Raw genomic sequence first — 20,224 nt, forward strand, 5'->3', positions numbered from 1 at the left:
GAAGCCATCATTTAACTGAGGACTCAAAACTGAGAAAACATTAACACAACTTAAAATTAATCTTACAGACCCAGAAGGATTCAAACTTCATCAGATAATCTTCAAGCAGAAAAGTCCATAATCCAAGTACTCCTGCTGCTGGCCATATACAACTTTAAAGTTGGTATAAAATGGCTAAATACAAATCCTTGCATTTAATATGAAACTTGACAGTATGAGAAGCAGCGCTCACCTCTGATGATTGCGAGTTCTCATCTCAGCGACAGGTGCTTCCTGTAGCCCTGAACATATGTAATCTCATCTGGGTGGGGCTAAAATGCTTGTAGCTCAATTGAATTGTTTCCAAATGGATTTACTCCACACTTGATATACTAGTAAATAAACAATAGTACTGACAGTAGCAAAAGGGGTTTCTAACATTAGAAGTCTGTCAATAACACTTACTGGAGTGAAGAATCCTTCTAGATAGGACTTTTCAGCTAGAACTTTAGATTTTTATAATTGAGTCATGCGTGTCTGCACATAAATTAAATCATTGGGTGGGAGACAGGAAGTTTGACATTTAAACAATGATTTCTAAGAAAACTCATAGGGCTATGAAGTGAAGATGCAGGTCTATGGTATAATTCATAGTTTGCTCTCCACAGCACCTTAATTAAAAGCAAGAATCGCGACAAAACCTTTCATAGGGGGCAATTTACAAGGCTTTGGATGATGGATGTTTGTCGGTAACTTTAACTTACTTCAAGTTTGCCACTCCTTATGTCTACACAGAAGTCTAAGATAATGACCTGGAGAAACCAGTGGTTGAGATGTGGAAATATATATTACAGTACATACACACACACACACACACACACACACACACACACACACACACACACACACACACACACACATATATATATATACCGGTATATATATATATATATATATATATATAAAGAGGAGAAGGATAATATGTAAGATAGATAAAAAAAAATCTATTTCACACCTAACTGGAAGCTGTTTGTGACATTAATAAATGTATATATGTTGCTTTGGCAGAAAGAGTCAAACTAAAACTTCCGAAAGCATCTAATTTACATCTGAAACAATGAGAGTAAATATCCAATTTGACCTCACTGGAGCCCCACCTAAAAAGTTTGCATGCAAACGGAATAACATCCCAGCCAGCTATCCATTATACTTAAGCTGGATCTTCAAAGGACACATTTGCTTTCATATTGTGTTTTATAAACTATAAAGTAAGTGAGAGATTGCAGGATCAACTGCAAGTTTTGAAATCATATATTTTCTTGTCTAGCCTCTGAAACATGTTAAGGTAACTGGAGGTCATTTTATGTGCAGCAATCCATACTATCACAGCTGATGCTACATTCTTTCTGTGCCAATTTAATACATTATTCAAGGGCAAAATATACATACAAGCCCTTTATTCTTCATCCAGATGGTTTTAAAATTCTGAACTTTCAGCATTATGAATTGGATCAAGTTTCTTCTTAGCAGAGTACAGAGCTACCATTCATGATTCTTTCAGGGTAAAATGCAATACCTACTATAATGTACATGCAGAGTAAACTCTTTTTTTTTTTTTTTTTTTTTAAATAGTCTTATCTTTGCACGGTGTAAAAAATATCTGTAAAAAAACACTGAGGAAATAGGAAGAGCAAAAATGACATTTTAAGAAGCTCTTTTACTCTTTGGCCTTATTATGAATGGACTGATTGGACACTTCCTATGTCATACTCACATGCCTACACCTCAAAAGCATCTCCTTGTAACACAAAGCCCACTCAGAGAGAATAGAAGTGCTGTCACATCTGGGCTAAATCCCAAGACTGTGAGGATCATAAAGAGTCTACTGTTTATCTTTGACCCAGCGAGGGCTGACTGATGGCCCAACTGTGGATTTCTGTTCCCAACAAGGCCAAGATCACAGCCATTAGCACTGGAATAGTTTCACTGACACACTGACACAATCTCAGCCAGGACTGTTGGCATCTGTATAATTGCCATTACAAAGAGATAACTTAAAGTTGTCTGGTTTAGTTTCAAACATGCCCAGGAGTATCATGAACATCATGCCTAACAAAAGTACTTTGATAATCAACATACTAAAATAATGTATTATCTTTTTACCCTTTAAACTACTAACAAAGCAATGGGAAAATAACATTACAGCACCCACCTTGTACTATTCTTATCCTGTTCGGAGAGAATTTTCTCAGGTTTGGAATAGTCAGCTGACTTTTCTTGAACTGCAAGTTTCTGGGAAGAATAGAACACACATAAAACTCAATCTCCTTGTTCAGGTATTAATATATTTCTACTGTAAACTTTTTAAGACTAATTATTGGCTTGGACGGTTGACATATGTGATCTTACTTGCAACTTTCCTGGTCCGAGGGTGTGACTTTTTGTACTTAGTTTAATGTTTGACTAAGTTCCAACCTTTATATTGCTATCATTCATTGGAGCTCTATGTGAGACACGTAACTTTTGCTTTATGATAGTTTCTAAATAAAAACAAAGTCTGACAGTACATGTTTTTACAAATAGTTTACACCAATTAGATATAACAACAGAATTAAACCACAGAAAAATGGGGGGCTTCATTAAATATGAAATAACTAACCTGTCCATAGAAGTCAGCAGAAGGGGAGGATCTAGATCTTTCATGCACACAGGTGGGCTTACTTTGTCCCTCATTTCCTGTATCAAGGATGTTATCAGCAGAGTGGTATCGTCCAGAGACCCTTGGTTCGGTCGTCTTCCTCTGGGTGTTCCATTTGGCTTCATACTCTGCAAAGGTACCAAGTCGCTGTTGTTCTAGCATGGCTTGTTGTTTCACTGAGAGAGGGCCATCCTGACCTTCAATAAGGTGGTGTTCAATGGGGGTTGAGCTTTCACTGTTACTCCGCCCTGCCGTGTCACTCTTTGCAGAATAGTGCATGCCTCCAGGTTTGGACAGTCTGTTGTCTTCAGATATCTGCAGGTTTTGCTTTGGCATAGGTTTAGAGAAAGCTGCTTTTAATGTTGCATCGAAGAATCTGTGCCGATTTTCCAAGGGTACAGCATTGTCAGGCATAGGGGAGTGCTCATCAGCACCTACTTCGTGAATTTTATCTGGCTCAGAAAAAGACCGAACTTTCTTTTCTGCAGAAAACCGCTTGCGGCTACCAATGCGAAGCACCTGATTACTCCCTGAGGTGGGTTTGCTAGGTGGGATCTCAGAGACACTTGGAAGTGGAGGTGTGTCCTTCCAAGTAGAACCCTCAGTGCCTGGATGCTCAAACAATACTGGCTCTAGGTCTTTTCGCCTAAAAGATGTAGCCTGGAGGACTCTGGCCTGAGCTTCTTTCAGATGGTCTTTATAAGAGCTAGAAAAGCCACCATCTGAGGAAGGAGTAGTAGTCTTCCAGACAGCAGCCTCTTCTACAGCTTCAACCGGACTTTCTAAAGTGGCCGCGCTTTGACTCTTTTGAAGCTGGGCCCTTCTCATCTGGATCTCGTTGCGCAAGGTGGTGGCAAAACGGTCACTCCGTCTTGCCTGTTTGCCGCTCTGACTGTCAAGGGCTTCCTGTTGTGCACTTCCACTGTTGATCTCATCTTGACAGTCATCCATTTCATTGTGCTCATGGGCCAGAGAATACAGCATAGGTGTTTTCTGGGGACATATCTTTGACTCGCTTTTAGTAGGAAAAGGTTGTTGTGAGTATTCTTTAAGATGGAGATGGCCAGCATTTCTCCTGTGCTCAGGTTGCTTACTATGGGGATAACTACCAGAATGCTCATTTGCGCTAGACATATAGTGTTGCTTTTGGCTCCCCCTCAGCTCAGGAGGTTTTGTTGAATCAGGCATATTCAAGGGATTACATGGAGCAGAGAAAATGCGATTGTGGTTGTCACTTTGTTTGAAGGAGGCATTATTGTCCTTATGATCTATATCATGGTCCTGTGACTGAGGAGGGAAATAGCGGTCTTTAGTTCCTCCTTGAGAACCTATGGACATCCTGTCCCGTCCACTGTGTGACATTTCTGAGACTACAGAAGCTTTAGACTCATCAACTCTCACTAAAGAAACCTGTGTCATACCCTGAGTGACATGGTGGGAGGTAACTCCAAAAAGACCGCTAAGTGATGCAGCTGGCCTTCTAGCTTGATTCTGGCTGTTGAGTTGCATGTGGTTGTTTGTGGGCAGCTCCTGCATACTGCTAAAGTAGCCACTGAATGGAGGATTCAGTGCTGGCACTGTCCTAGTTTGAGCGTGGAAAGTGCCCTCGTCGCTGTACTGACGATGATGGTGTGGAACATGGGCATAAGATGGATGTCTATCTCTGACATCTGTGGTTGATAGGGAGTATGTCTTGTCTGACGACATACGGTTGGGATACTGATGATGGACATTGGATGAAATGCAAGGATTTAAAGAATCATTTTTGGATGGCAAGTTAAAATTGCGTTGACCCTCAAGAACGGTCTCTATGACTTGGTGAGACCTTTGTGCACTTTCATAGGTTTCTCCAGCCTTTTGTAATGCTTTCACCTGAGGCTTTAACTGGGCATGAACACCAAGGCCCTCAGAGGTGCCTGTGATCAGACCCTTCTCATGAACCTTGGTGGCTGCAAAACTATCACTGCGTGTCGGTGGAGTGGGAGGTGGGGTAGAGGAAACCATGTTTTTCTTCATATCTGGGACATGCCAGACAGGTCCAATACTAACTCTTCCAGAGCTTGAATGCCGAGTGCCTGGCTGTTCTTCGGGTCTTGGGATCTCATGGCTACCTGTACTTGAGAGATGCTGCAAGTATCCGAGCTTCTCATCTTGTCGTACTCCTTCGTTTATGCTTTGGCTATGCCTGCCATTGCTGTGCCTGCCACTTGAGTCCCACTGATTAATTTTGTACAGCATGTTTTCAGTGGATGCAGCGTTACTTTTAGACAGTGTGTAATCTGGGGTTCCTGAGCTTGTAGAAAAGGAGCTGTATGCAGAGTCTCGTTTACCACCACCCAAATGTTCAATGCTGTTATTGTTGGATTTGCTTGGAGAAAGACAGCCAGGTGGATAAGGATGAGAGCTATGCTCTAGGCTGTCCATACTCCCCAAAGAGCTGAACTGATCAGATACTCTATGTAGATTTGTTTGCTCCCAGTCGGTTGAGAGTTCAGAGGAGAATGCGCTAAGAAAAACAAACAAGTGTAAAGAGTGCTTAGGCTGTATAAACTAGCAAATGCAACTGCAGTAAACAATTTGAAGAATTTGTGCAATTCAATGTATATTTAAAAAGGAAAAATAGAGGCATTCATTACTAAAAGAAGCAATATGGACAGAAACAAATCATTTTCTGTCTCTTCAATTACCTTGCATCATATCTTGTTTGCCAGCCTGGTGAGGGTGTGGACTGGGTTTTGGCTTCTGAGTGGCTCTCGTTGAACTTGGTGGCATGCCAGGAGTGAGGTCTGCTCAAGGGTTCATTTCTCCTGTGGGCAGCAAATGGGAAATAAAGAAGGACAGAGAAATAGGTAGAGCAGAAAAGAAAAAATTAGATAACAAGGCAATAAAATGTTTCTTGTGAACAGCTGTAAAACGAATGGCAAACACAGATCAACAAGCACCACTACAACTATTCTGAAGGACAGAAGAGTGTCAAAACATGGAAGATGATTATGGGAGTAGTATAATGATCATGGCAAGAGACAGAAAAGTTGCCTGGCTGGTAGCATGCCAATGTTACAGTCACTCACCATCAACACAAAGTTTTCCAATAGTCAACCACAAATAAAAGAGTAACAAACAACTGCAAACACCAAATTAAATTGCTGTAAACCACAAGTCCACTCTCTCAACACTCATACCACATTAACATACCCTTTAAATCGGTTCTTTCTGAGATGCATGAAGTAAAATAGACAAATATATAATTGTTATTGAACTGTTATTTACCCACCACAACAATTAAACAGAGGATCTTGTAAGAAGTCAAATACATTGTCCTAATGACACTAACTGTTTAGTGCATACGTTTTTAAACTGATGCAGATGAAACTCAAAAAAATATAGCAAGAACTAATGAACAGGATTCCCACACCTTTGACAAAATGACCAATAATACCAACTGGATAAGGATTTGAAGAAAAAAAAATACTTTATTGAGATTACAGTCATAAAGACCAATTTTTTAACAAATAAATATTTTAGAGAAATTTTCATTATTTTTAGTTCATTTAGGAGAGTTCACCAATTCTTATGAATCTCCGGGCCTGGAAAACCCAATTTTAAAATCCAATGATATTTCCAAGCTTTTCATGATCGTGGGAACCCTGAATGAAGAATGAAGAGCGTTGCATGCTTGAAAACTAATGGATGGAAATTTGAACTTCTGATGGATGATATCACAAGGCCATGGAAGGAATATGATTGTAGATCATCATTACTAGACTGGGTGGTACAGGGAAGGAAGTGTGTTTTCTTGTGGAGAACATTGATACGATACCTCATGGAACTTCGTAAAATCTTCGTGAGAAAGTTCCGGGCCATATGCACGTCGCTCTCTGATGGCATTTTCTGTGCTACAATATCCACCATTTTCATTTTCCTGAAGGGAGTTAAAAGGGGGAGGGACACATATAGTCTGAATCCTAGTTCAGAAAAAATTGACAGGGACTCTAGTGCTGTATTCCAAATGGAGACATAAAAAGACGCCATCTCTGTGATGGGAAAAATACAGACATACTAGCATGGGCCACAACACTGTCTGTAATTAGTCAATCACTATATGCAGGAACACAAACACAAATATAGCCCTGCATAAAAAAACATAACCAATTCAGACAAAACAACCACAAAATGTTATAATTAAATGTTATACTGCATGAAAATACGCAAAACAGACAATCCACAGATATGAAGCAATAAGGTCATTCAGAAAAACACCAGTGCCAGCACTGAGAGAGAGTTTAAAAAGACAAAATCTTAGAAAAATAAATTAAAAAAAAAAGATTAGTTTCACTCTCATCATGCCCATACTGTAACATACTGACCATAGGCCTGTTGCATGAAGCTAGCTGAAAAAACAGTTTTAGAGTCGGTTTAGAGTTGACAAATCCATAAAAATCCAACCTGGTTTAGATCAGGTTCAACAGGCTCACAACGCTCGGTATAAACGTTATCTGTTAACTCAGGTTTAATCCAGAGTTTGCAATTAATTCTGAAGCATGTGTGTACCTGAAAGTTCGACACTTGCGGCAAACAGCCAATCACATGGAACATGGAGAGCGTCAGTTTGATTCACTTTTTGCGAGTGAGCCACACAATTTACTTCTCTTCTTAAGATTAAGAGATCATATTTATGAAAAAATATCATGAAATTAAATGCATTTACAAGGCAGGAATAAACACTGCCCCTGCAACGAAAGTTTGAGAAGGCAGCTGAAAGAAAATATCTGACTATATCAGTGCATGTGAATCAAACAAATAGGCCTTAATAATTGATATAGTTTCACAAACAGCTCAAGAATACACGTAAGCTTAATCTGTTTAAAAGGTCTCCGAAATATTAAAGCTCGCATTTATATATAAATATTTATATTAATTGTAAAGCTAAGTTTAATACTAATTGTAAATTAATATAATAATTATACAAATTTATTATATGAATTATACATAATTACAATATATATTCTATATATATAATAAATAATTAGCAGCAAAAGATGGGCAATTTTGTCTCAAATTCTTTCACTCTAAAAGGCTTTAATTTGGAGCAGTTACAGAGATACAGGGGGAGTGGCTTTATTGCATCAGACATGTCACTTTACTCGCAGCTGATTGGTCCAGTTTACATGTAGGTCTCCGATCTCGAACAATAAAACCTGCTCCGGAGCAGGTTAGCCATGTAGAGTAAGTTACTATACGATGAAACCCGCTAAAAACCAATCCACCTTCTTGAGCCTGAAAAAACAGTTTGCTCAAACTAATCTCAAACTTACCCGAGTAGCTACTGAAACTGGATTCATGCAACAGGCCACAGAGATCTGCAACTTGCATACAAACAATCACTTGGTGTGAATAGTGGGCATAGGGAGACATCTTGTGGTTAATGTTTAACACTACCATTCCAAGTGACAATGTATGGCATAAAATAAAAGGGTAAAAGTGAGAAAAGATTTAAGAAAAAGGATTAAGAAAGAAAGAAGATTAATTAATAAAATATCACAACCTATTTCCAGGATCTGTGAATGAGATGTTCAAAACCTTCATGCCACATGCTTTGCATCAGTGAGTTTAGCATGAAACATTCCTCAGTATCTCCCCAAACTAAAAAGTCCACCCACACCTGACCTGTGACCTTTAAGTTTTGTGAGTCAAAACATTCCTGTCGTTTCTGAAATTCAGTAGTTCAGTTTAGTGATAGGATTGTAAAAACAGAAATCCATCTTCGAGATTTTCCAACAGTCTAAAACCCAAGCCTGTGAGACTCCATTAGACAGGAGGGGTTAGAATAACAGTCAATCATAGACATTCAGTGCTACTCCATTAGACCATGAGGTCAAGTACCAGTCACCGTCTAGCCTGTAAACATTAAGATACATTCTTTGAATATAAAAACTACTATGCTATTTAGGGCTGTAGTCAACCAAAGAAATCCTTAGTCGACCAAAGTCCTGTCCTGCGCAACGATTAGTCGACAAAAAAAAAAAAAAAAAAGACGCGATGTTTTGATTGAACATTTTTTAACAATTGTCATAGCATTTATAAAACAACAACGAAAAACATCAAAAATACATAAAACTATAATAATAATACAATATTTTTTAAATTAAGTGATTTTTTTTTAACTGCAAAGTTAGGAGCTCTGTCCTAGGTCTATAGGCTAACAGTCACAATCGCGCACCTGACCACACCACACGCTACACAAAATATAACTGCTATCTGCCACAATGAAAAATCCTAACAAAAGCTCTCGTTTACAGGCTGTATATTCTTCTTTACTTGTTTTTCAAAGCTATGGGTTAACTTTTGTCCAGCCGATCTAGGAGTTTTAAAACAAACAGACAAAAAAAACCAAAGAGCCTAAAAAACAATCCTAATAATAATAGGCTGTATTGTAGGACCGCATATAGGTTTATTTTCGTTTTGTTACATTATTTAGGCTATTTTCAAATGCATCAAGTGTACAAATAAAAACAAAAACATATCAAGAAAACATAATCTATTGAGTCAGCATGATAAAGCCGTTAAAGGGACTGCTCACGTCTTTTGCGCGCTCAAGTTCGATTTCAAATGTAGGCGCGCGGTGTGAGCGCTCATGATGGAAGCAACGCGCTCGCGGTGCATCGTGCGACGCGCTCTTTTTTTTCCAAGTGCGTCCACGCCGCATCGAGATAAAAACATATAGTGTATAAAAACATAAAAACCGAAACAAGTAGCGTTCTAACTGAATGAATACAGCTAAACTACCTATATCCCTTACTGAGCACGAAGCAGCAGCGCAGCCAGCCACAGGGGCGAACCAAGTGTTCTATGTGTGTGCGCTAAACTGTGGCGCTGTTACAAAATAGCCTAAATTAAAGCATTTAAAGTTGGGGATAAACCATAGGCTAATTATATTTAGAATACAGTTATATATAACTGCTTATAAAGGAATAAATAGCAAGGAGTAAATCATTGAAAATTTCTTTCTATTGGTAAAAAAAAAAAAAAAAAAAAAAAATACAACTGGTCGACCAATAAGAATGTCAGTCGACCAAGACGGCATCGACCGATTAGTCGACTAAACGACTAAAGTTGACAGCCCTAATGCTATTGCTAACCCAAATATCCTTGACCCCAAAACATTTGTTTAAACCACATTTGGCTAACCAAGCTGATATTGTCTAAAACAAAGATGTCCATGTATGTCCATGTCACAGGTTTAAAAGATAACAGAACCGATTAAACAGCAAATTATGAGCAGAGAGGCCAAAAGACACCCTCTGCTCTCTCTCAATGATGCTGTCTGTTCCCGTGTAAAAGTTTCAAGTGTGTATGTGCTCGCCACACATGGTGCTGGCTATTCAGATGCTAATGACACTCTCTTTATTAGATGTATTGTCAGGGCTACAGCTGGTCTAGCACAGATATGCCAGTGGTCTGAATCAGCGGTGCCCAGGCGGAATGGAGGCCAAGGAGGGGGTTCGGAGGGGAAAGTCCCCCACCAATGTTTTCAGAATGAGGCATGTTCAAAAACAAACAAATCACTTCTGAAAAGACAACAACCAATCAAAAGCTCCGATGCAAATCGGCTTGGGTAAAGAGTTAACATTCAAATCTTATTCACAGGCCAAACCAACATGAAAAAAAAAAAATCTTAAAAAGCCACCTACATGAAAAAAAAAATTAGCAAGCTTTTGAAAGTGAAAAAAGCTATTGTTTACTAATATATATGTATAGGGTCTGATAGTGTTTGAAAACCATCAAAGGTTGATTTTGGTTTGCAAAGATAAAATGCAACAGGTTTCACGAGGTCGAGTTTTAACATACTATCTACTCGTTTACACATGGCCTGAGTCATCTGAGGGACAAGCTGCACCAAAGCTTAAAGACAAGACTAAACAGATACTAAGATAAACAGAAGCAAAGGAACAACAACAGGTGTGAGACACAGACAGCAGACGAAAACAGACAGCAAGATGTAAACTTCTAAACTCACCAAATAATCCCTCAAGCAAGCAAGTTTGCCAAACAGACTTGAGACGCTTTGATGGATGAAATGGTACTGAGAGTCCGGGTTTGCTCCAGTGGACTCCCCAGGCAGTGCATTCCACATTCACATCAAAGACAGGCCAGGACAAAGGGCCCTCCAAGGACGGCCGGTCCCAGACCGCAGTGTGAGTCTTTTCAACCATCCACGTCTTCCATATGAAAGAGTACAGAAAAAGGTATCCTTGAGGAACCCCATGTAGAGATCTGATCATACGATCCTTAGCACATACACTCTCATATCTACTTCCAATGCCTGTGTGACTGTTGCAGTCAGGGCAGATCTCAACAGGGATTATGGTGATTTTACCCTGGGAAGTAAGGGGGGAGGGAATGAGGAGGGGGCTGTTGTCATAGCCAGTCTCCTTGAAGCAATCTAACAGCTTCTGTCTCCTTATTGGCTCAGGGATAGTATGCTAATGAGAAACCGAGAGGGCCAAATGCTCTCGTTGAACCCCTCTTGTGCAGCGGTCCTCTGTTTCTTCTATTACTATGGCAACAGGTTGATTTTTGTAAAGTCTTAAGTGCACTGGTTTGTCAAGTGGAGCGAAACCAAAGAGAGACAAAGAACAACAGAATTACACTTTAAAAGAAAAAGGGTTTTATGGAATTATGAACAGATCAGAAGAGCATTTATTTCTATAAACCGATTGGTCCAGTACTGAATATGAAGTAGTGGCTCTGGACTACACGACACCAGAGTTTTCCGATTCCCACTCACTGAAGGCACTAGACGTCACCATGACCGTTGAACTCAAGCCATAAACCCTCCCAACCCCCGAAACTGATCATGTGACTGGTAGATCACTCCAGTTCTGACAAAGGACATCTGGTTAAAGCAAGGTTAGAGATCTCAAATAATCAACCTGTTAGTTTTGCAAATTGCACACTCTCAAGAGTGAGAGTTTGAGATTAGAGCTTGACCTACAAAGTTTTGAGCTCGATTAAAACTTTTCTTGGCATCAAAACAAGTGGTCTGGTGACAGGCAAGAAGATTACAGAAGAATTGTTTTGGCTTATGCCTGATGGGCGGGCTTTTACGAAATCTTTCACAATGATCTATTGTAAGGCGTCTTCTCATCCCTGCATTCCAGACAGGAGTCCATTCCTAGGCATTAACGTTCCCACAAAGGTTGCATTTTTCTCTTTGCCTCAAAAAGGTAAGGCAGGCAAAAAGATTTGTACATTTTAAAAGATCTTATTCCAGAGTGCGAAACCATTCTGAAACCATCTAGCTATTTGTTTGCTTTTCAAGGAGACAAGAATAAGTGTAGGAGGGATGTTAAGCGCTAAGTCCAACAAGATCTTATCTGATCCATCTGCCTTTGTTACATCTAATGGAAACTGCACTTCGTTCAATGTAATATTGGACACAATGAGAAAGTTTTGGGAGTCAGTTATTCGTTTGGCTGTTGAGTGTCTGCACAAAGGCCTTCTTTAGAACGCATCTCAATCAGCCGCTAATACAGGGCCAGGAGAGGCCAACCGTGAGGTGCCTGTAATGACAGGCACATTCCTGGGCTGCATGTCATACCAGCCAAAGAACCAATAGCAGTCTAGCCCCCTGTTGGGTTCACAGCCGCGTCTCTTTTGTTAGGGTGAACAGTACTAAGATATATCCGCATAAAGCATTCCTTAAACTTACACATACTATGTGTTACTATTAGGGCTGAACAAGTAATAAATGGCTTGCTTACAGGTTTCCTGCATGTTGATGTGATTAAGGATGCCCTTGATCTAACCTCAGCTAACAGTGTAAGAAGTAAGAAAGGTGCACAGTAATCAGACTTAGAAGGTGAGCAAAGGACTCTCAATTCAGTGCTCCATGCCAACATTTCTTGGAAACAATCAGCACAGGAGACTGAATCCTTTTATACATTCCAAGAGACTTAATATGACCTGTAGATCGACATCTGATCACAGACCTAGACTGTCTAATAAACAACTATCATTACATTCATAGAAGAAAAAACCCAGTATTTACATAATTTTGGAAAAAAATAATAGATTTATTTTAAAAAAAACAACAACATACAAAGCACATTACAAACTCTCTTAGCTTAATTGCTTGCTTTATTTACTTTCTCTTTTAATTACTCTTTTGTAATTCCTTCCTATTGAACTTTGGTTTGATAGTTGGATGTAGAAGTGTTTGTACGTTCGTATTTCTTCTATGTTGAATTTACAATAAAAAAGTCCTCTTGTCTTGAAGCACATCAAATATCACATCTAGTGCCAAAATCTGTTGCACATAGGGAATACCTACAATAACTAATAATTCTTACTTGCAATTATTAAGCAACACTTAAGTGTGTAATAAGAAAAAGTTGTAATTTGTGAATCCAGTCTATTATTTTGATTAGCCCTGATATTCTTACGTTTTAATCACCAGACTTGAAAAATTCTGAAAAAAGTTGCACTTAATGTCAATTTTGATTTCATTATGCATCAGAAAATTGATGAATGGATCAAGACTTGTTTTCAAGAAATCACATTTTTCATCAGCAATTTTACAATGGCACATATTTGTAGTAGAAAGATGTAGCTACTTTGTGTTGAGACTGGGACCAAAACTAACTTGTTACACTAAAAGTGTTAAAACCATACCCAGTTCCCCTACCGACTGAGCCAGGATCAGGCAGATAAATCCCTCAGCACCACCTTTCCCATGTACCTTTCACTTTCACAGGCTGGTGATGTAACAGGTGTCATAGCAACCAAAATAAAGGAACAGAGATTCAGAGGGATCTCATCACCATAGCACTGTGGGAGCTTGTCCAAACAACTGTTTGATGCTGCTTCCTGTAAAGCCGAGCCACCTGCAGTTAAAATATGACTTCATGTCCACAAAAAGCTTATTTTCAACAAAAAAAAATCAAATAAAAATCACTGAAAAAAAATCTGTAAGGTTTCTCAAGTATTTGTTTCAATCTTGACTCGTGCATTAAAATAGGAAAATATTGTACTTCGTCATTCACTAAATCATGAAATCTAGACATTGATAACTACAAAACTGGAAAAGTAAGACAACATTTCAACACTTTACATACCTCAATAACACCTGTATATCAAAAGGTCTGAGCCCACTACAGCATCTGGTTCGATTCAGTCATGATATCTATGCTTCGCTTTAAAGACCAGTTCCCATCGCTGTGGTTATCCGTGTTAGATTATTTTTCCTTAGAGTACTTTCCTTTAATAAAACACCAGCTCTTCCTCTAATGCTAATGAAATGTGTCTAACCCACGGGTGTCAACTCACCTTGCCAATGGACCGTTCCACAAATAATTTTAGAAAAGGGTGAATCAACGATTAGCACCACATGCAATTGCTCATTAAAAACCACTTTGGTATTTAGGTGACGCTAATCCAAATGTTATATTGTGAAATTAAGAAAGCAAGAAAGCAGTTATACTGGATCACTGAGCACCTCTATAAATCATATGCAGATGTCTTGACTACACCCCTGCTGTGGTGATCAAGTTCAAGTCATCCTCTTTTAGTTAATGCCATAGGAGAGATTTACTAGTTATAATTGGATTCTGAAGCCAGAGTGACACAGCTCTTGTCACTATAGCCACACAGCTACTTTACTCTATTGGGCAGAGGCATAGACATAGGTTTTGGCATGGCAATACACTGGAATACACATCCTAGATGGGCCTATTACATAATGCATCACTTTAACTACATTCAGTAGCTGAAATACTTTAGGTCCTTTAGATGCAATTTAATAGTAGTATACATACTAAAAGAGGGACAGGTTAATGTCCTATTTTCAGCAGCCTTGCAACCAAAGTCTGTATTAAAGCCCAATGGAAGAATGGAACCCATTGCAGCTGCATCCTGTGAAATCATTAATATCATCAATTAATACTGACTGTTGGCCTATTGCAAGAGGAATAAGGATTCTTAAAGAAACATCTTCAAGAGGAGGCTTAAAGGAAGTGTGACAAATAAAAAAATGGGGGAAAAAGTTCAAGGAATGGGGGGAATCCCAGTTGATCACCTCAGGATTATTACACCCCGTCTACAATTCCAATGTATAACACTGACACTTTTGTTCACCAGCCAAATATATAAAATATAATATATAGAATGCCTCGCTATACATATACACTACTATTCAAACATTTGGTGTCGGTAAGAGTTTTAAACTGTTTTTGAAAGTCTCATCACGGCTGCATTTATTTGATAAAAATTACAGTACAACAGTAATATTGTGAAATATTATTATAATGTAAAACAACACTTTTCTACTTTAATATATTTTAAAATGCAATTTATTTCTGTGGTGGCAAAGCTGAATTTTTAACAGTTATTACTCCAGTCTTCAGTTACATGATGTTCCTTCAGAAATCATTCTAACATGCTGAGTTGGTCCCCAAGAAACACGGCTTCTGTGAAACTCTCTCTCTCACACACACACACACAAATTTAGAAGTTCATGCATTTAAATGGATATGTTCACTAAAAACAAAACTTTGATTTATCTTTGCATTGTCCTTTTTTACTCGCCCCAGTGGCACTGAAGGTTTTTGATTTTTTTTTCCTCGTAGAACACAAAAGGAATTATCTAGCAAAATGTCCAGACTTTTCTATACAATGAAAGTGGACTAGGACAAGAGGTTGTCAAAAAGCTCCAAAAAGAGTACTATAAAGTCCATTTGATTCTACAGCCTGAATGTTTTTTTTAGACAACCCATTTGTGCAATCTATCATACACAATCCATTATTGTGTTATGGCTCTCGGCCACTAGGTGGCTGTAGTCGTACTGTGTGAGGAGTTGTCTGTAGAAGAAGGACTGGCCTCTGGATTTGATCTGTTTATTATAAAAGGTCCCTTGGGTCAATGTCAATGGGGCATTCAAACTCATGACAGTAAAAAAAAAAAACAGCCAAAAAAAAAAAACATAGTTTTTGTCAATAAACTATAATGAATTAAACTTGCTCTCCTGAGGTCTTTTTCCAATTAATTTTCTGAGAATAGTAAATGTACAATCAAACCTTTACAGAATAAACGTGTAGAGATCATTCATAAGAATGACTGAATCTGAATCACAGCAATACACGTTCTCTGTGATAGTTTCACAAGAGAATTCAAGGTCATGATGACAAGTCAGTTGGCAGACGTTCCTAAAACAAAAAGATTTCTCTGAATCAGTCACAAGTGAGTAACTTTAAACATCACTCCAGACACACCTCTGTCACATGCCTGCCTGTGTGTTATGTGACGTCACTGTTGGAATTCCAAATCATAACCACACTATTAATGCATACCATGGGAAAATAATCTCCACAGCAGCAGATTGCAACATGTAGCCTACACTATTGTTCAAAAGTTTGGAATCACTATGATATTGAGCTTTCTGTAAAGGTTGTATTAAATTGATCAATTACTACAGTAAAACCATTTAATATTAAGTGCTATATTATTTCAGGTATTATACATTTAAGTAGCCAGATTATTAAAATATCATAACTTAAGTTCATCTCATGCTTTCTGCAGCACTTCTGTGTTATTGGATTGTAGGGCTCTTCAAACAGACAATCCATGCTCCTTTTGGATAATTTATAGTTAAAAAGGTTATCTTGCCCATTTGTATCTCCTCTTCTATTTCACCAGTTCCAGATGTGTCTATTTCTTTGAAACACAAATGCTTGGCATCCCAGCATTTTCTCTTCACTGTTGCAGATGAAACTGCTGCTTGGCATGTACTTTTCAATAAAGCTGCCATCTGAGAACTTTTGATGCATCAGTTTTATCAAAAAACACACTTAAATGTATTTGTTCTCTTGCTATTGTGCACCTGGACCATCCGCGTCTATCTCGGTCTCGGTTAAATCCAGTTTGCTTCTTTTGTTCAACACATCAGTACACGGCACGCTCACTCATACTGTAGAATAGCCTTCAAATAACAGATTGCGTGTTTATGGAGAAATGTGTTTATTTCTGAAATCAAAATCAAACTTTAGAAAAAAACAAATTAATTTAGAAACTGGTTGTTGACTGAAGGCAGATGTTGCATTACAATTTCCACACTTCACAAGTAACAGTATTATAGAATCATTTAGCTCATATTGTCGCACCAGACAAGACAGTCTGTAAAAGTGTGGATGAATTATCTAATCCAGAAGCAGCAGACTCCAAATCCCATTTTAATCACACTGACCATAATCCCAATATCACTGCAGTTAGATTACCTACTCAGTGGGGAATCTGGACACACTGGCATCCACAGAAACACTCAATGCTGTGTGATGCATGGGTGATAATATTTAGTGTGTCATGTGATGAATTTCATTCAGCTAAGACTTTGGTAATCATGTTAGAGCAGTTCATCGAATTAATCACTGTGACATTTATCATATTTATTACTATGGCAAATTACTATAGCAAAAACAGAATGTGTAAAAAAAAAAATCTTGTTCATGTAGTTCATCTGTATTACTCAGTATTTTTTGTGTAAATAAACAGTTACATTAACACGAAAGTATGATTAATTAAAGGTGAACTCAGTAAATTGGTGTGAATACTGTATCACGCAAAAGCAATTAACAAGGTTTGCAGTTGCCAATGGCTTTGTAGAAATTCATAGTCAATCATGATTAGTTAATTACACAAGCAAACGTGTCCATTAACAGGTGGCAACAAAGATAAAGTCAGTAGGACTGGCCTGGTTATGTGATCTCAAATGGAGGCCCCATGAGGACATCGCTTATTCTAAAATACAACCGCTTTTATTAGGATACTGATACGACACTTAACTATTACAAATTATTTTTTATAATTGAACTAAAGCTGAGTTGCCTGGGAACTATTTGAAAATAAGTTTAAGTACATTAAGTGCATATTAAAAATATCCTGGCAAGCTTTATAATGGGAGTGAATAGAGCCGGAGTTTTTGAAGCTCCAAAAAGCGCATCTATCCATCATAAAAGTAATCCATACGGCTCTATGGGATTAATCCTCTTTTGAAGCAAATAGATGCGTTTTTGTAAGAAAAAAATCAATATTTATAACTTTGTAAACTATAATCACTGGCTTCCGGTAACGGCTGTATGCAAGTCTAGTTCCGGCAGAAGAGTATATTGTTGGTGCTCCAGACTTTTTGAAGTTGGGAGCACCAGTGCTACCAAGTAAAAAGGCTAATTTCGAGCCCTGATAAATGATTATGTTAATCTGATGATGTCACTACTGGGAAATAAACAGATTTATCAATAAAGTGGTTTACTTGCATTGCTAGGTAATTGGTTTGCGTGTAAACTGAGACAACGGGCTATTTCCATAAGCTGATTTTTGTGAGTTATCAGCGTATTGGTGTGCATGGAAACCTGCTCACTGAATGACAAGAGTCTTCATCTCATGTGAGTGTACATCATTTTAAAGGGTTAGTTGATGAATTTGAAATGAAAATTCTGTCATTAACTAGGCCTACTCACCCTCATGTTGTTCCAAACCCTTAAGACCTTCATTCATCTTCGGAACACAAATTAAGATATTTTTGATGAAATCCGAGAGCTTTCTGACACCCCCCTGACCTATTTAAAAAAATAAACAAAATAACGACTTTATTCAACTCTTTCTTTTCAGAAAGCTCTCGGATTTCATTAAAAATATCTTAATTTGTGTTTCTTAATCTTTCATATGTGTTCTAAAGATGAGCGAAGGTCCTACGGGTTTGGAACGACATGAGAGTGAGAAATTAATGAATTTTCATTTTTGGGTGAACTACACCTTTAAGCATTTTTCAAAAGTACTGTTCATTTCTTTGGGAAAGGTATTAATAAAAACTACTGTGGGCAGGCACCTTTAATTTTAAATTACAACAAAGTTCTTAATATGCATGAACTGAGTATTAAAGGGTTAGTTCGCCCATTTAAGACATGAAGTTGTATGCAATCCTTACCAGCACTATAGTGCATGCATACACACTGACCCACTCTGTTGTCACCTCCCTGGTCAGAGTTCTGGCCGCTGGAAGTTTTTCAATAAAGTACTCCCGGTTATTTTCCGGGGCCACAAAACTGTGCGTTTTTACGTGAAAAAATGATTTGCGTTTCAAAGCTTGATTAATTTACCACACAAAAAACACGCCGGTCAAAATTCATACCTCAGTTTTAATCGGCACTATTTTCTATCCATTTCTATCAATCCGCGCTGCTGTCAACGTCAACAGTGCGCACGTTCCGATCAGCTGTTCCATTGTGTTTACACAATCGATTGACAACGACGTAAAAAGTATTAAATTAACAATGGTGCGAACTTGTAAATTCCCAGGCTGTGACCACAACGATGTGCCGGGATCTAAGTTCAGATTCCATCGTTTTCCTGTTTCGAATATAACTATGAGACCGCTTTGGCTGGTTGCCATCGGCTACTCTGCGGGAGCTAAAATATCCAGAATAAAGGATTTTCGTGTGTGTAGTGCTCACTTCAGCGAAGACGATTACATCCCCAACCAAGGAGGAAAAGGAAAATTAAAGAGTTTTGCTGTACCAGTACCACGGGTAAGCTCTATTTACTAACTTTATGATCCCATGTCTAAACTATACGGTAAACAAGCTGATGTTTAGACTCCATTATAAAACACGTGAAAAGATGTCTAATATAAAAACAGTAGGCCCTATATAGGGATATTGGTACAATTTGCTGAGAAAACTATTTGATTGAACACACACACAATTGAGGTTTTGTGTTGCAATCAATAGCATTGTCGTTGTGCTAAAATTACTTTCATCATCTGATCCGTCTGGCATTGTGCTAAAATTGGTTTCATCATCAGAAGTTTCGCAGTCAGACATGTTGTCAGCGAGTCGCGCTATCAACAACAGCTGATCGGAACGTGCGCACTGTTGACGTTGACAGCAGCGCGGATTGATAGAAATGGATAGAAAATAGTGCCGATTAAAACTGAGGTATGAATTTTGACCGGCGTGTTTTTTGTGTGGTAAATTAATCAAGCTTTGAAATGCAAATCATTTTTTCACGTAAAAACGAACAGTTTTGCGACCCCGGAAAATAACCGGGAGTACTTTATTGAAAAACTTCCAGCGGCCAGAACTCTGACCAGGGAGGTGACAACAGAGTGGGTCAGTGTGTATGCATGCACTATAGTGCTGGTAAGGATTGCATAAAACTTCATGTCTTAAATGGGCGAACTAACCCTTTAAAGCATTCAGATGAGATGGCCTTGTTCCACTGTAAATCTTACTTCCTCTGTTTGTCCAGTGCCTTGGTCATGCCAAACTAAACATTCTATTCCAGCTCATACCATGATCTCATAGTTTCAAATGAAGTCAGCATATGCAAAACAGGCACCACCCACAAACTCAACAACTTCCTATTTCCTCATTTCACAAACTCCTTTTTTGCTTTGTTCTTACACAGGCATGCAATCCCTTTAAAAAAATACACAGTTAAAAGCCACGTCACCCTCTGCTCTATCGTAATGGTACAGATCGAGGCACATGGTTCGC

The 20,224-nt window shown here is 38.4% G+C and overlaps 1 protein-coding gene across 8 annotated transcripts in view; it reads right to left on the reverse strand.

Moving 5' to 3' along the window:
• Positions 1-20,224, reverse strand: part of shroom2a (shroom family member 2a) — a 51,086-nt gene that overhangs the window by 6,559 nt on the left and 24,303 nt on the right. For 3 of the 8 annotated variants that reach the window (XM_056258851.1, XM_056258849.1, XM_056258854.1), the window contains exons 3-7: positions 6,498-6,599; positions 5,873-5,890; positions 5,365-5,484; positions 2,639-5,183; positions 2,192-2,271 (exon numbers count right to left, since the gene is read on the reverse strand). In XM_056258851.1, the coding sequence (XP_056114826.1) occupies positions 2,192-2,271; positions 2,639-5,183; positions 5,365-5,484; positions 5,873-5,890; positions 6,498-6,599 (2,865 nt within the window). Of the gene's footprint in view, positions 1-232; positions 718-2,191; positions 2,272-2,638; positions 5,184-5,364; positions 5,485-5,872; positions 5,891-6,497; positions 6,600-10,694; positions 11,038-13,794; positions 13,966-20,224 lie in introns of those variants that run through there. The other 5 variants (XM_056258856.1, XM_056258855.1, XM_056258850.1 and 2 more) reach the window with 5 other exon arrangements.

The sequence above is a fragment of the Rhinichthys klamathensis genome, unplaced genomic scaffold (genome assembly GCF_029890125.1).
Source record: "Rhinichthys klamathensis goyatoka isolate OS25496 unplaced genomic scaffold, OSU_Roscu_1.1 h1tg000160l_1, whole genome shotgun sequence".
In the NCBI taxonomy this organism is placed as follows: domain Eukaryota; kingdom Metazoa; phylum Chordata; class Actinopteri; order Cypriniformes; family Leuciscidae; genus Rhinichthys; species Rhinichthys klamathensis.